Source organism: Vigna radiata, unplaced genomic scaffold (genome assembly GCF_000741045.1).
Source record: "Vigna radiata var. radiata cultivar VC1973A unplaced genomic scaffold, Vradiata_ver6 scaffold_100, whole genome shotgun sequence".
NCBI lineage: Eukaryota > Viridiplantae > Streptophyta > Magnoliopsida > Fabales > Fabaceae > Vigna > Vigna radiata.
Genome location: NW_014544133.1, coordinates 1,365,018 through 1,381,030, shown reverse-complemented (window position 1 = coordinate 1,381,030; position 16,013 = coordinate 1,365,018). Strand labels below are relative to the sequence as shown.

At 30.8% G+C, this 16,013-nt stretch overlaps 1 protein-coding gene across 11 annotated transcripts; it reads left to right on the top strand.

Annotated features, from left to right (window-relative positions):
• Window positions 1–9,396: 9,396 nt before the first annotated feature.
• On the top strand, window positions 9,397–14,982 carry LOC106755309 (phosphate transporter PHO1 homolog 10-like). Of its 11 annotated transcripts, none has more exons than XM_022778218.1 (14): window positions 9,397–9,496; window positions 10,006–10,479; window positions 10,863–11,220; window positions 11,334–11,382; window positions 11,560–11,631; window positions 12,364–12,493; window positions 12,621–12,738; window positions 12,893–13,151; window positions 13,306–13,410; window positions 13,652–13,696; window positions 13,766–13,915; window positions 14,119–14,397; window positions 14,491–14,627; window positions 14,700–14,840. In XM_022778218.1, exons 2-14 carry the CDS (start codon window positions 10,011–10,013, stop codon window positions 14,800–14,802), a joined length of 2,274 nt encoding a protein of 757 aa, XP_022633939.1. In that variant the 5' UTR covers window positions 9,397–9,496; window positions 10,006–10,010; the 3' UTR covers window positions 14,803–14,840. The 11 variants fall into 11 exon arrangements, with proteins under 11 accessions (XP_022633939.1, XP_022633940.1, XP_022633941.1 ...); XM_022778219.1 differs by having other exon boundaries at window positions 9,427–9,532; window positions 14,700–14,982; XM_022778220.1 differs by having other exon boundaries at window positions 9,427–9,532; window positions 10,006–10,475; window positions 10,874–11,220.
• The last annotated feature ends 1,031 nt before the right edge of the window (window positions 14,983–16,013 follow it).

Here is a 16,013-nt window from a genome sequence, read left to right as displayed (position 1 = left end):
TTCTTCACATAGACATCCTCAGGAAGACTGATGGTCGGAATTTTGCCGGCAACTGGAGGAAATGTTGCAGGTGGCGCCCTGGTAACACACATTAGAGAAATTTGAAAGCTTTGAGAAAAATAAAAAGTAAATTAAGGAAAAAGAAAGAGAAAATTAGGTTGAAAAGAGGGAAAAGATGAATGAGAAGAATTAGGAGATTAACTGCTCCATCGCTTTCAGCCATACGGGTTCTGCCTTCGCTAGACCCTTCACCAGCTTCCTCGTTTGGCAAAGCAAATCTCCGCGCATAAACGACATCGTTTAGCTTCTTGCTATTGTCCTTCGTTCTCGCTGTTTCTCGTAACTGTAACGATGCGCCTCTTGCTGATGACGACTGTTGCAGTGCAAATACGACCTCTTTTTTGTGGATTTTGGTTTGACCCATCCGCACAGTGCAAATAATCAAAATTCAATATACAGATATTTTAAATTATTGAAATAATACAATTAAAAATATGTAATAAGATTGTGCACATTGAGAAAGAAATATAGTAGAGGCTTTTTTATTTTAATGAAAACTATATTTTATTATATGAGAATAAATTAAAGAGATAAAATTTTGAAGTTGAGGAGAAATTATAAAAATGAATTTTATTATTTCATTGTGTATTAATTCAATTAGGTATGTTGGATTAAAATACAAATTCAAATTTTAAGTGACTAAATTTAAAAATAGACCCTTCGAGAAATAATTATAGACAAATATATAACCAAAAGAGGATTTTTTATGTATTTTAACTAATTTTTTAAAAGTAAATACTATTTTGAATTCTTTTAATAAAATTTAATTACAATTAATAACTAAAAAATATAAACTAAATAAATGTTAAATATCAATCAATTTTATTTTTAATAATTTAATATATTTGATTAAGAAAAGTTAAAGTAAATTATACAACTGTATATTTGATTTATAAAAAAAAATACGTAAACTAAAATTATTTATAATAATTAATTAAACGAATTTATTATATTGAATCACATATATTTTTATATTGTTTTCTTATTTTAAATAAATATATATATCAAAGTTACTTGAAAAGAATTCAATAAATCCCAAAGTTTGATTGATGGATGTTTCTTTCTACACCTCATTAAATATCTTCCTATACTCCCTTAAGATATGTGAATTTCCAAAAATAACCTCATATGTTATATAATTTGACCCTAACAGTTTCACAATGATGCATTGCAGAGGTAGGTTTTTTTAAGGATATGGTCTGTCGGAAGTCACTAACAATCGAAAAACGAGAGTTGCATAAAAACACAAACTAAAAAAGAAAATCTAGATTTGTCTATCACAAAAATTATCCAAATATACAATGAATTTCCTCTTTCACCAATCTTCTCAACTTATAACTTCCAATGAATATGTCGAGCTGCCTAGATGCATCTCCAAGTTAATGAACTCAAGAAAGTTAATTCAAATATAGGATAAAAAAACACTAGACTAATACATTAAACAAAATTTCACTCTTAAAATACCTTTTTTAGCATGTTTTTATTAAAACTAAGATTTTGATGAGAAAATACTTCAACACTCTAAAATAAGAAAATAAAGAAAACAAAGCTCAGTGCTCTAAAACATTAAAATATGTTTTTATTAGTCTTTATTTTATTATTATTTTCCACCTTTAATAGATTGTTATTAGGATTTATTCACATTTATTCTTTGTAAATAAAAAATCTCTTATAATCTCTTATTTATTGTATATCTCTTGCAATATCTATTATTAATGCAAAAATATTTTATGTTGCTTATTTAAGAAAAAAAGGGTTGTAAAATATAATTAAACAATTCTAAGGAAAAAAATATCTCACATGCTCTCTTTTGTCTTGATATTTTAACATGGTATCACAACTTGGTTTCTTAACTGTGGTTTTTTTTTTTTTTTTGGATTCTACTATTCTTTCTTGTGAGTATTTTGGGTTTGGAGTAAACATTTCTAAATCGTGGTCTTTTCTTAGGTTCTAGTGTTATTTCTAGTGAGTATCTTGGGGTTAGAGTAAACATCTCTTGGGTTCTATATTCTTTTATCATGTCTTATGATAAATCTGAATCATATCTTTTTCGTTTTAGTGGCAAAAATGATGTTACTTGGGATTTTCAAATTAAGTTCTTTGCCAAAGGAAAATAATTATGGGGCCATATTTATGGTTGAGTTCTAACACCCATCGGTGTAGTGGATTTGACGAAATGGGTAAGCAAAGATGCCTAAATCATGTCTTGGATTCTTAGTTAAGTTGAGTTACAATTTATTCTTAACCTTAGGCCTTACAACACTGCTCAGAACGTGTAAGATTATTTGAAAAAGGTTTATCATCAAGCCAATGTCACTTAGAGGTTTCTATTGGAGAGCAAAATGACCAATTTCACACTAGGAAAATCTATTAATTGAGGAATATTATTTTAGTTCAGAATCTTTGGATGAATATTCAAATATTATTTATGTGGGTATTTCTAGTGAAGCCTTGACTAACAACAATCACAATGCATGTAGTGATGGAACAACATATCAATTCTACTACTCATGTTGTCCTAGCCTATGTCGCCCAAGGAAAGAATAAGATTATAGATATGTGTTCTGTCCAATGTTACAGTTGTAAAGGATTTGGTCATCTTGTGAAGGATTGTCCACAAAAATTCTGTAACTATTGCAAGCAACAAGGCATATTATCACAATTTGTCCCACTCACCAAGAAAAGAAGTAACACATTGCTTATCATGCCTTTGTTAGTGCTTATCATGCCTTTGTTCTACTCCAGGTTTTGTTCCTACACCTTTTGCAAACATTCTTACTTTAGAAATGGTACAGCAAATGATTATGTCGACTTTTTTTTTTGTCTTTGGTCGTTTAGATAATACTCTTGTTTCTTTTCAACCTTGGTATCTTGATTCTAGATCCTCTAATCGTATGAAAATTTTATCGTGTCTTTGACCAATGTGAAAACTTATGATGGCAATCATCAAATTCAAACCTTTGATGGCACCTCCTTACCTATTAGTCTTATTGGTGATATTTTCCCTTCTTTGCCTAATGTTTTTTTGTCTCCTAGTCTTTCCACAAACCTTATATCTATTGGCCAATTAGTTGATCATGATTATAATGTCCACTTTTCTCGTTCTAGTTGTGTTGTACACGATTAAGTTTTAGGGAATATCATTCTGAAGGGACCTAAAGTGGGATGACTATTTCCTCTTAGCTTATCTACATCCACATACTGTCAACTTTTTTTTCTCTTATTTGTATAGACGATTAACAACTGAATAAAATGTGGCATAATCATTTAGGCCATCCAAATTTTGATGTACTTCATTCTTTGTTTCAATCTGGTTCGTTGGGGTGTTAAAAAAGTCATCTTTTTCTTTTTATTATACTACTTGTAAACTTGGAAAAATTAAAATTTTATCATTTCCTCATAATGCATCTCATACAAATCCTTGTTTTGACATTATTCATAGTAATGTTTGGGGAATTTATCCTATTATGTCTCATGCAAGTTATAAATACTTTGTTACTTTCATAGATTATTACAATATACTTACTTGGGTGTATTTTCTTCGGTGTAAAGTAGACATTATCTCTATTTTTCAATGTTTTGTTCATTCCTTAAGACTCAATTTTCTGCTCACATTAAAATCTTGAGATCTGATTCTAGAGGAAAACACGTGTCTAATGAATTTCATAGTTTTCTTCAACATGAGAGGATTATATCTCAACATTCTTTTCCCTCCACACCACGACAAAATGGTATTGTTGAAAGAACGAATGAACACCTTCTTGATGTTGTACACACTCTTTTGCTTGAATCCTTTGTTCCTCCTAAGTTTTTGTGTAAAGCTCTTTCTATCATTGTTCATTTAATAAATAGATTACTTTCTCCTACTTTACATAATGTTTCTCCTTTCTATAAGTTGCTTGGATATTCTCCTTCGTACTCTGATCTTTGTACTTTTGGTTATGTTTGTGTGCATCTTCTTGTTCATGAACGGCACAAACTCATTAATCAATCTATTAAGTGTGATTTTCTAGGTTATCCTCTTGATCAAAAGGGTTATATTTGCTATAATCCTTAACTTTGTCGTATTAGAGTGTCTAGGAATGTGGTTTTCTTTGAAAATCATTATTTATTTCCCTCATATGTTGCACCTTTATCTTCACCTTTATTTCTTATGTCACCTCTTTTAGAGTTGTCACAAATTGTGGAGTGGTTCAAGCTTGGTTTCGTGTATGAAAAACATCATCCTCATCCTTTTGATATCCTTCATGATGATGCTCCAACACTTGATCCTAACCCACCTTCTGTATTGGATCATGTTCTGTCTATTCTACCTATTCGTTGGTTCACTCGATCATTAAAACCTTCTTATTGGTTTGTTTTTTTACACCTAGTTATATCCAGGTTATGGAACATGAATGTTGGAAAAAAGCAATTTTTAAGAAGAACTCTAGACACTTCAAGAAAACCACACTTGAGACATTGTGGCTTGTCTTCCCATGATCAAACATATTGAAAGTGAATGGATTTTCTCTGTCAAGCTTCAATCTGATGGCTCTTTAGATTGCTATAAGCTTCATTAGTAGCTCTTGGTAACAGACAAGAATATGGAATATTTGCTAGAGGAAGATCAATTGACCATAAGTTATTTTTATTAATTGCTTACAGCAAAGATTTAAAACATGAATTTGTCTTAATATCAAATAACAATAGACACAATGCTTTGTCAGAGGTTAACAGACACAAAACCTTGCATACATATTTTTGTTTGATGAACTTATGTTTGAAATAGAATAAGATATTTGTTTAGAAAGCTTATATAGTACTACTCTTAATTATATTTATAGAAAATGATCACTCATTTACCCATCAAAAGGATCTCACAAACTGGGTTAAGATAAGAAAATCTCTTAAAAGTGTGTAAAAGCTACTTTATTACCAGTAATTTTGTTGAAATGACATAACCCATTCACCTCATACAATCTTTACTTTTACTCTAAGATAAAATTTATTTGACATAGATTTGATAAACTAGAGTGTCAATATTCCTTCAAGTAAAAATATATCACATGAAAAAAATATTTAATGTAACTTTAAATTCTAAACTTTAAACCTTCAATTATTAATATATAATTTTTGAATGAGATTACCATGTATAATATAATTTTTATATTGAAATATCTTCTAAATAATTTTTTTTTCTTTTTAAGAAAAAATTGACAAATTAGTCCAATTATACAACATCCATTGTTGCTATAAGAATAACAACACCAATAACTACTATTAGAATAACAAATTCATTCGATAACAAAAAGATTTTATTAGTATCTATAAGATTAAAAATAGGACAAACAATAAACAAGGACACATAAATCAATAATCAATTGACCTTTAAACAAATGATTGATAGAAATAACAGGAAAAAATCATTGAAAAAATTACATATAAACATAATCATACCATTAATAATAGTAAACCACGAGACATCATAGTTTTCATTCAGGACATTTTGATGGGAGAAAACAAAAACTTATTAGAATGAACGTTGAAAATAGAATAATTTATTAATGCAAGATATATTATTTATATAAAAGTGATAATTGTATGTAATATCAAAATATAACTGATTATTATATATAATATTTAAAAATAAAATAATTGTTTCTTTATAATGTTTAAAATTTATCGTTTTTTAATTTATTCCATTGGTCATACTACTACAAGAAAAAAATCCATTATTTATAATAAAAATATATAAATAATTCACAAAAATTATAAGTAAATATATTGTACCTAACCTCACTTACAAAGAAATCCATGTGTTAATAGCTATGGAAGAAAACATTTTTTTTCTTCAATAATGTAATTTATGAAAAAGGTATTAAAAATATTTTTTGTTTATGATTCTAAATTATTTTTAGAAAACAGTATTTTCTATCATTACATTAAAACTATATACTTCAATTACGTCAATATCTTGTAATGATTTGTACATGCTATACAATTATATATGTAACATTTTAAGTATCATCACTCTTCTAACTATACAACATTAACACAATGAACATAAAATTTAAAATGGTATAAAAAGATGCATTCAAAATAGTTAATAAAATAATAGATTTTCTACCACTCAAACTCCTTTTATTTTTCTATATAATTATAAATATTTTTGAAACATTAAAATAATACATTTGAATTTATTTATTTATGAATTAAATATATTTCTACTCTATATTATAACGCAAACGGTGTATAAAATTTTTAAATAGTTTAATCTTCAAATTTAATATATATATATATATATATATATATATATATATATATATATATATATATATATATATATATATAACCATAATCAAATACATTAATTTAGTTCTTACGTATCAAAACATTTTATATTAATATTTAAATTTTTTTATATATTCTGTAAAACTTTAGAAAATGGTATTTTAGGAGTGATGATAGTTTAAAAATAGTGAGACTCGGTTACTTTAATATTAAACAATTTTATTATAAATAGTTATGTTATAAACAAGTTTCATTATTTTAAAACTTATTATCTCTTTATAAACCATTTTTCTAGAATTCTTTGTCTTCTCCCTAAGGGTTATTGAATCTTAGTCATTTGTTTGACGGTTCCTATGAGATCACAACTGAGTAATCTTCACTTCTAACCGATTAGTTCTTGGTATAAAGCAAGTAAGTTTATACATTTTTTTCTTTTGTTCTCTGTTTATAATCATGCTTAGGAAATCCCGACACATGTATCATTAGTGTTTCTTTCTTGGTTCTTTGTCAATTTGTGGTCCTTATGACTCTTTCCTATCACAATTTGGTGATTTATAGGTATTTTTAGAGTTTCTTGTGCGGGAAGCAAAAAGTGTTCGTTCTTAGAGCTCCGTAGCTTTTGTGTAAGGTAAAGGAAGCTAGACTTTGCTTTAGAACGTGTTTGTGTTATAAATTTAGTATCTCTATGAAGAATAAGATGATTTAAGTGAAATTGTTATGTTTGTGCTAATACTTTGTGTTTAGATGATGATAAATGATCATATGATGTTTGGATGCTTGATATAGTATGATTTCATTGTTGTTGTTGTTATGATTGTGTTTAATGAAGTGTATTGAAGTTCGACATTGAAGTCAAAGTGTTTAGAGTGAAGAGGAATCAAAGACTTGAGTTGTAAGGTTAAGAAAAGGGAGGTTTGATAGATGAATTGGATGGATAGGTGTTAGGGTGAGAAAACAACTGTTTTAGAGTTGTTATGAGGTCATTTGAGACTTGTTAGAGGGATTAATTAGTTGAAATCTAGCCTAAACAATGTTAGTAGTATTTTATTAATGTTTTGGATTAGTTTTAAGTGTATTTTTGGGGTTTAGAGTAGTGAGATTATGAGTTATAGATTCTGGATCAAATTGGTCAGTTTAAAGGTTATTGGTAAGTCATTTCTGACTTGTTAGAGCCCTTAAACCACTTAAAAATGAACTAGAATGAGTAGAATGAGATTTTGGTCACTAAGTTGAGAATTTAGAGGTTTTTGAGTTGGTGTCTTGTTATAAATAGTTGATTATTAGTTTAAGATAGGTTATGCACTTTTGTTTAAGTCTAAATAGATTGTAATCCAATCTATGAGTGTTAGAAATTTGTAAAAGTGGTTAGAAGAGGTAATGGGTGGTTTAGAATTGCTAATTTTGCAGTTTTTAGTGGTGTAGAATTATGCAATCTAACTGGGCAAGCATAATTGGATAGTTGGGCAAGCCAGCTCACTTAGCATAGGGAGCTCGTTGTTTTGGCTCTAGCTGGGCGAGCAGAATTGGCTAGCTGGGCGAGCCAGCTCGCTTAGCTTGAGGAGTTTTTTGTTTTGACTTTCGTTGAGTGAGCAAAATGTGCTAGTTCGGCGAGTATTTGGGATTTTTGGCAGAAAGTTGCAGTGGCTGAGCGATCCAATTCGCTTAGCTTGGGAAGCTTGTTGTTTTTCCTTTAGCTAGGCGAGTAGAGTTTGTTAGCTAGGCGAATAGGTCTATTTTCTTAAGTTTTTTTTAATCCTTTTACCTATGTGTATGGTTTAAAAAGATATACTGGTTTGTTGTATGATATATGGAAATGTTTAGAACTTATGTTTGAATGGAAGGTGTAAGAGTTCTAAGGATGATTCTTAATGATTGTATCAAGGTGTTGTTTCCCAAATGTTATAAATGATTTTTATGCTTGAAATACTTTGAGTGTATAATTATGTGGGATATGTGATGATGATGAATAAGTGGTTGATAATGTGAATGGTATTAATGGACGAAATTCCATGATCCTCGTTGAGAGGTTACATGGTGGTGCCTTGTAGTGTTGTTAGTATGAATGGTCGGAGTTAAGTATTGGATGTTTATACTGACATTCTCAATAGCCCCAACTCAAGTAGAGATGGATGGTTATGCCATGGAGAGTAGCAAGAGGTTTTAGCATGAGGGGTCTTTCTTCATTTGGCAAAAAGGTGTTTTGAGGACTAACCTTGTATGTGGTAAGGTGAAATCCATTGACAATGGCTTTGTAGAATAGTAGAAGCCACCACAAGTGCATGAACCACCATAGCTTGACATTTATACTATATCCAGATGAGTTAAGTCTAAGTGTGTGATATGATTAGGATGTATGTTTTATTATGTTTATAATATAATGTATAATGTAATTTTATTTTATTATGATGAACCGTTTTACCACTAGTTTACCATTGTTTTTGTATTGTTGATTTCTGTATATGTTTTTTTTTTTGCAATGATTATCTAAATGGTATAAGCTTATAAAAACATTTTTTTAGATTTTTTTAGTGAGAAGTAAGGACACAACAGAAAGGTTGTTAGATGGCTTTACAAAATGTAGCAAGTTTATTTCATCTAATTATTATTTTATTATAAATGTGGTATTTTATTTTAATAGTTTTATATTATTAAAATGAAATGATATATATTTTAATTTAAATATTAGTTAAAACAGTGTTTAATACGTAAAAGTAGAAATAATATTATTAAAAAATTTATAATTATTTATTTTTAAAATTTTGAATAAAGTTGAATTCTAAGTTTAGAGAATGAATTATATTTAGTCTTCTTTATTTATTTATAATAGAATTTAATATGTTCAAAGTATAAATTAAAATTTGTTATCCTTTGCAACATGTCACTGTCTTGAAACACTAGAACGTAAGATATGCTATTTACTTTGGTCCACGTGTAAGTTCGATAGTAAAGAAGACATGCAACACTGTCTAGGAGCATTTCCTTTGAGAACACATCATCAGCATTACTTCAAATTATGTTCTCCTAAAAGGTGTGGAATATTCTTTTTTTCTTACACATACATACATAAATATAAATATAGAGAGAGAGAGAGCTTCTGTATGAGACAAAGTGCTTAAACATTTAAGTTGGCTTTGTTATAGTTTTGTTGTAGCTGCTAGTCTGTGTATATTTCTGACTTCCCCTTTCTTGTAATTTTAGTGTACGAACTTGTTACATCTAATTATGAAGTTCTTGCTTTTCATGTGTTACTTTTTGTTCTTATCCTGACTAGATTGTAAAGTCCCTTTCATTTGCTTCTACATGAATCCATCTTCACAGTTCAAACTAAACATTCTGAAGCCTTAAGGACATTGTGTTGGACTGTGAAATTCTAGTTTCTTGTCTTTTTATCATTATTATTAATTGTTAGTAATAGATAGGATAATGCAATGATGATTGATAGGTTAGAAGGATAAATTTTATAATGTAATTATCATTAGTATTATTTAGTAGTAATCTTATATTTGTTAGAATTGAGATGTTGATGAGAGTAGCTCTACATATCAGGAAAATTTAGGCTGCATATTGTGTTAACTCNTGTTTCAGTGTTTCCTAAGATGTTTTCCTTGAGTATGTTACATGTTGAACTTTCTTGTATGATGTTTTCTTTGTTATAACATATGTGTCACACATGAAAGATGACATTTAAGAAAGACTTTAAGCAACAAATGGTGCCTGAGTGGGAGAAAGAATACATGGATTATGAAGGCCTCAAAAGAATATTGAAAGAGATGAAAAGTAGGAAACAAACTAAANACAACAGGTCATTGCAGCACAGACTGAAACTTGAAAGAGCATTCAGTGGACTTCACTTGCAAGGTAGCAATCACAAGAGAGAGGAGGATAATGAAGAACAGGTTATAGAAGTTAAGACATTAGAAGAAGAAGGTGGTTCCAAACAGTCATATAAGACTAACTTTCACAAGCTCAATGAAGAAGGAGGAGAAGCTGAGGCAAGACTCTTTCAAAAGCTTGATGAAGAGCTCAACAAGGTCAATGCATTTTACAAGGATCAGGTGGAAGCAGCCAACCATGAATCCAACCTTTTGAGTAAACAGGTGGAGGCTTTGGTTGCTCTAAGAGTAAAGGTCAAAAGTCCTGATGTAGGTAAATTGAAAATTCAAGCAGTAGTTTCATAGTTTGTTTGGTAAATAATTATACTATTGGGTGACTTGTAAGCTTCTTGGGGCAAAATTTGAGATGTGTACATCCACCATGTTTTTTAATCCTATGTTTTTATGTATGTTTCTATGTTTTTAATGTTGAGAAAATTGGGATAAAGTTAAAAGAAAAAAATTTAGTATTTGAAAGAATTTGAGACCACCTAAGGTCCAATATACTTTCAATATATGATTTCTATAGGTGAGAATGTTTAGGATGTTTCATTCAGAAGAACTCCTTGACACTCAGTGGTGGTACTGTTAATCAGTAAAATTAATTTTTAAATTCAATGTAGTGTCTAGAAGACTGAGTTTGACCTCAATTTGTAGAGTTGATGCAGATTGTCTCCTCACCTAAAGAGACTGCTGATCAAAATCATCAGCAAAAAGATTCTATGATAGGCCCTGAAGTTGATCCTGTTCAACAAACCAATAGAAATATTCATCATCATGAGGAGCAAGCAGAAGCACACAATAATTACAACAGAAGAGATCCCTTGGAAATCCTTGAGCATGTAAAGGTTGATGATTCTCTTCAATGTCCAAAATCAACAATTAAAAAAGCTTTTACTGATTCCAGTGATAATGAATTGAGCATCAGCAAAGAGGAGCTGAAAAAAATTGAAAAGCAACTAAGACTTGTGTTTGTTGAGTTCTATCAGAAACTCCTCCATCTCAAAGACTACAGGTAAAATAAACAAACCATGGAACCTTATAAATTCTAGTAAAATCAAATGGTCTTTCATTTTCTAAAAGAAGTTTTGTGATGTGCTTTGGTATTTACATAAATGGATGCGACAGTTTTATGAACCTGTCAGCATTTTCCAAGATCATGAAGACCTATGAAAAGGTTAGAAGCATACTTACTGAGTCCTTGAGAAACTTCAGTTTTCTTGGTTACATTCTTCACAAATTTCAATTAGACTGAAGGCATTTCAAAAAGCATTTCTTTTTCTGTTCAGAAACACAATTCTGACAGTTTTTGTTTAACTTCATTTTATTTCTTCAATATGTTTACTTGTAAAAGCGTACATCAAGGGCAGCATCTACAGTCTACATGAAAGTAGTGGATAATTCTTATCTGGGAAGTTCTGATGAGGTTGGTTTGAATCATAAGTTTGTTATAATCACAACATCAATCATGATTATTTCTTCCTAGTAATGCTTGAGTAGTTAAGTTAGTCTCAAGCAGAGAAACATGCCCAAAGATCAACACAAAATCATAATTGTTTCCTTTGCACCTATTCCTAATGTGTAATCAATCATAAGATTGGCACATTATTGCTATATCTTATTCCTATATTTTAGAGACAACATGTGTCCAAGTGTACATGTCAGTATCAGTGACACATGTTAGAAGTGGGTTTTAGGTCTAACTCAACCCCACAAAACCGGCTTGTAAGGTGAGGTCTGCACCCCATTTATATATTATAAATTGGCCTTATCTCTAATTGATGTGGGACTTCCAACACACCCCCTCACGCCGATGTATATACATATCGAGCGTGAGACAAGATATTAATGGGTGGTCCGATAACGGCCCAATAGCGGGTGGAACAATCTACCCAACAAATATCGCTAGGATAGGCTCTAATCATAGCTCTGATACCATGTTAGAAGTGGGTTCTAGGCCTAACTCAACCTCAAAAAACCGGTTTTTTTTTTTTTTTTAAATGAAACTCGTACACAAAACCACAAGTTGTTTTGTTGCCTTCTGTCCAAATGAATTTTGCATTTAGAAATAGTTTGACACAAACGGCTCAAACCCTCATCAGTGCTTTCGGGATATCCCAATCATCTTATACATCCTATCTGTTTCATCTGATTTTAGGTTAATTTTCTATTGGAGAAAGTAGAGTCTACCTTCATCAGAAACTTCACACGCTCAAATCACAAAAAGGGGAGGAAGTTATTAAGACAAAAAGCAAAAACAGAAAAGCAAAGCATAACATTTATCACAGGTAAATACTAAATAACAGAATGTCTGTTGGTTAATTTTATGTAAATGATTGAATTGAAGTATTTCTCTAAGCTATGTGTTGAGTGTTGAGTATTATTATAACGTCTACCTTGCATTGTTACTTGTAGGTTTCTTTTCTGGTTGCTTTGTTGCTCTATTGGTTGCTACCATATTTAGAATAACATCTCAGCAATTCATAAAGAAGAAGGGGACATCTTACATGGAAAACATTTTCCCACTGTACAGGTGACTGCATTTTAGTGAACCATTTTGCATATCTATCTATTGATATGCAGATCAGAATATAGACTATTGCTTTTGTTCTGTCTCCATAATATTCATGATTATTTGATCTGTTTATTTCGATATTATTTCTTAAGATGGGAGTATTTTATTGCAGTCTTTTTGGATATATCACTCTACATATGCTTGTGTATGCTGCAAACACATATTATTGGAAGCGTTATCGGGTCAATTATCCATTCTTATTTGGCGTCAGGGCTGGAACTGAATTGGACTACAGAGAAATTTTCCTTCTGACCTCTGGTCATGCAGTGGTAGCACTTTTATGTTTCTTGATAAATTTGCAGATTGAAATGAACTCAAGGAGTCAACAGTATAAGACAGTCACTGAAATTGTTCCTCTGATCTTAGTCGTTGTAAGATTCCTAGTTTGGATTTAACCAACTGGCTGACCATTTCCAATACAATTTTGAAGAACTTCTTGCCTTAATCATTGATCCTTACCAAAAATTTCCCTCAATTGTACTCAAGCAGTCCCTTCAATTATTGAACTTTTGGTTTCTTGTGCAGCTAGTTCTTTTGATTACCTTTTGCCCTCTCAACATCATATATCGCTCAAGTCGTTTCTTCTTTATCCGATGCTTATTTCGCTGTATATGTGCTCCTGTTTTCAAGGTAATGGAAACAGGAAAAATTCCATAGTGCATTTGAATGAAGAAAAAGAGTAGTCTATTTGGATATTCACTTATATTAGAGTAGAATAAGATGAAGAAAGTGAAGAGTTGTTCCATAAACTATAGCTAACTTACATACATTTTAAAAATCTGATATAGTTTCTATAAATCATCTTATCCATAAACTAATTTTACTTAATGGAAAAGTTTATTTATAACACAACACTGAGTTATCTTTTCAGGTTCGTCTTGCAGATTTCTTCTTGGCTGACCAGCTTACTAGCCAGGTAGATTCATATTCCACAGACATTAGTATGTTTCTGATATATCATTGCATGTTATAATTTTGAGTTCAGGTCCAAGCATTCAAGAGTGTGGAGCTTTACATATGCTATTATGGGCTTGGAGAAGACTCAAGGAGGCAAAAGAAATGTCAAACTCATGGTATCTATAACATACAGTATTTCATCGTTGGCATCATTCCTTATTGGTTTCGGCTAGCACAGGTCCATACACAATCTTTTCTTTCCATATGCATTGTAATATCTGTGACTGTTTGTTCTGACAAATATACAAAATATCTTCTCCTTTGAAATTATAAGGTGAAGTGTTATGCACTAGTATCATCATTGAAGACACCACCTATATAGAGTAGTTAAAAAGTCATCTCAACTATACTGACACAACTGAGCTCATCATGTTTATGCAGTGCATGCGTCAATTCTATGAAGAGGGAGACATCAACCGTGCATTCAATAGTTTAAATTATCTATCAACAATTACTGCCATGGTCTTTCGGACAGCCTTTGAACTAAAGAAGGGAAGAAGTTGGAAAGTGTTGGCATTGGTAACTTCAGCACTGGCAGTTCTTCAGAACACATATTGGGACATTGTTAAGGACTGGGGGCTCCTGCAAAGGCTTTCAAAGAACCCCTATTTGAGAGATAAACTAATACTTCCCCATAGAAGTATCTATTTCATAGCCATGGTAACTATAAAATTGACCGAAAAGGTGTGTTCTTCTGCATATGGGTCTTGTATAATACATTGCTAATTCAATCTCATGTGAATTTACTCAAAGGTTGTGGACATAGCTCTTAGAATTTCATGGATGCAATTGGTGTTTGAAATGAATTGGAGTCCCCTTCGTAAAGTGACAATGATTACAGTTACTTCCTGCCTTGAGATTGTTCGTCGAGGCATTTGGAACTTCTTCAGGTAACTTTTTTGACATAGAAAACTTCATGGCATTGGCTTTATTAGATTGCATGACACATTGTAATGACTCAGGTTGGAGAACGAACACTTGAACAATGTTGGAAACTACCGTGCCTTCAAATCCGTTCCTCATCCTTTCAGTTACTACGATGAGGAAAAGGACAAGAATGAGTAGGACAAGGATGATCTGGTCAGAAGGGACAGTTCTGCTTTTCGTTACGAAACATCTATAATTTTAGAAAAAAAAAAAATCATTATTGTTAAGATATCCTAAATATTCTATTAAAGGATATTAGGCAATTAAATATTGTATTAGTTATAATTTAAATTTTATTTTAATTTGTGCAGATTTGTGCACCTGTCATTCCTTTAATAAATAAAGAATTATAGAATCCTTATATATATATATATAAATATGGTATTCTATTATTTGAAATAATACATCAGAATTATTCTTTAAACCTTTTATTATGGTATCAAGAGCCAAACACTGATATTCTCTACAATACATGAATCAGTGCTTTTTTTTCATTGAATATCTATGATGGCTTCCGCTGCTTGTAAGAGTTATATTTCTACTGTTATCGAATTTGTGACCAAGTCAGGTCTATTTGACTCTGCTCTTAATCTTTCTGTTGTTAGTAAGGATAGTGATTGGATAATTGATTCAGATGCTACTAATCATATGACTTGTGATCCTCATATATTTACTAGTTTTTCCTCTAGTTGTTCTAAAAGTGTTATTATTAATGTCAATGGGGTCTCATCTCCTATTGAAGGTATAGGTACTATATCCCTCTCACTCTCCTTATCAATTCCTGATGTTTTATTTGTTTCTACATTAAACTGTAATCTTATCTCCGTCAGCAAGTTAACCAAATCATATTCTTGTGTTGCCTTGTTTTACCCAACTTATTGTCTTTTTCAGAACATTCATTCCAAGGAGAAGATTGCCAATGGTAGAAAGAGTGAAGGACTGTATTATCTCAAAAAAGCCTCACGACAAAACCATAAAAGAGGAATGACTTGTCTTGCGAATGATCACATACAACATAAAAACAAAAAAGAAATTTGGTTGTGGCATAAACGGTTGGGACATCCCTCATTTGGTTATTTAAAAAAATTATTTTCATCACTATTTCATAAATGCAATATTTCTGTGTTTTTTTTTGTGAAACTTGTGTTTTGGCAAAAAATCATCATGTTGTGTTTCCTTTAAGTAATAACAAAATTGATTTTTCTTTTTTATTAATTCATGCAGATGTTTGAGGCCCTGCCCCGCAATCTACACATAATGGAAAAAAATGGTTTATCAGTTTTGTTGATGATTGTACTCGGGTAACTTGGGTATATTTGCTTAAACATAAAAGTGATGTGTGTGATGTG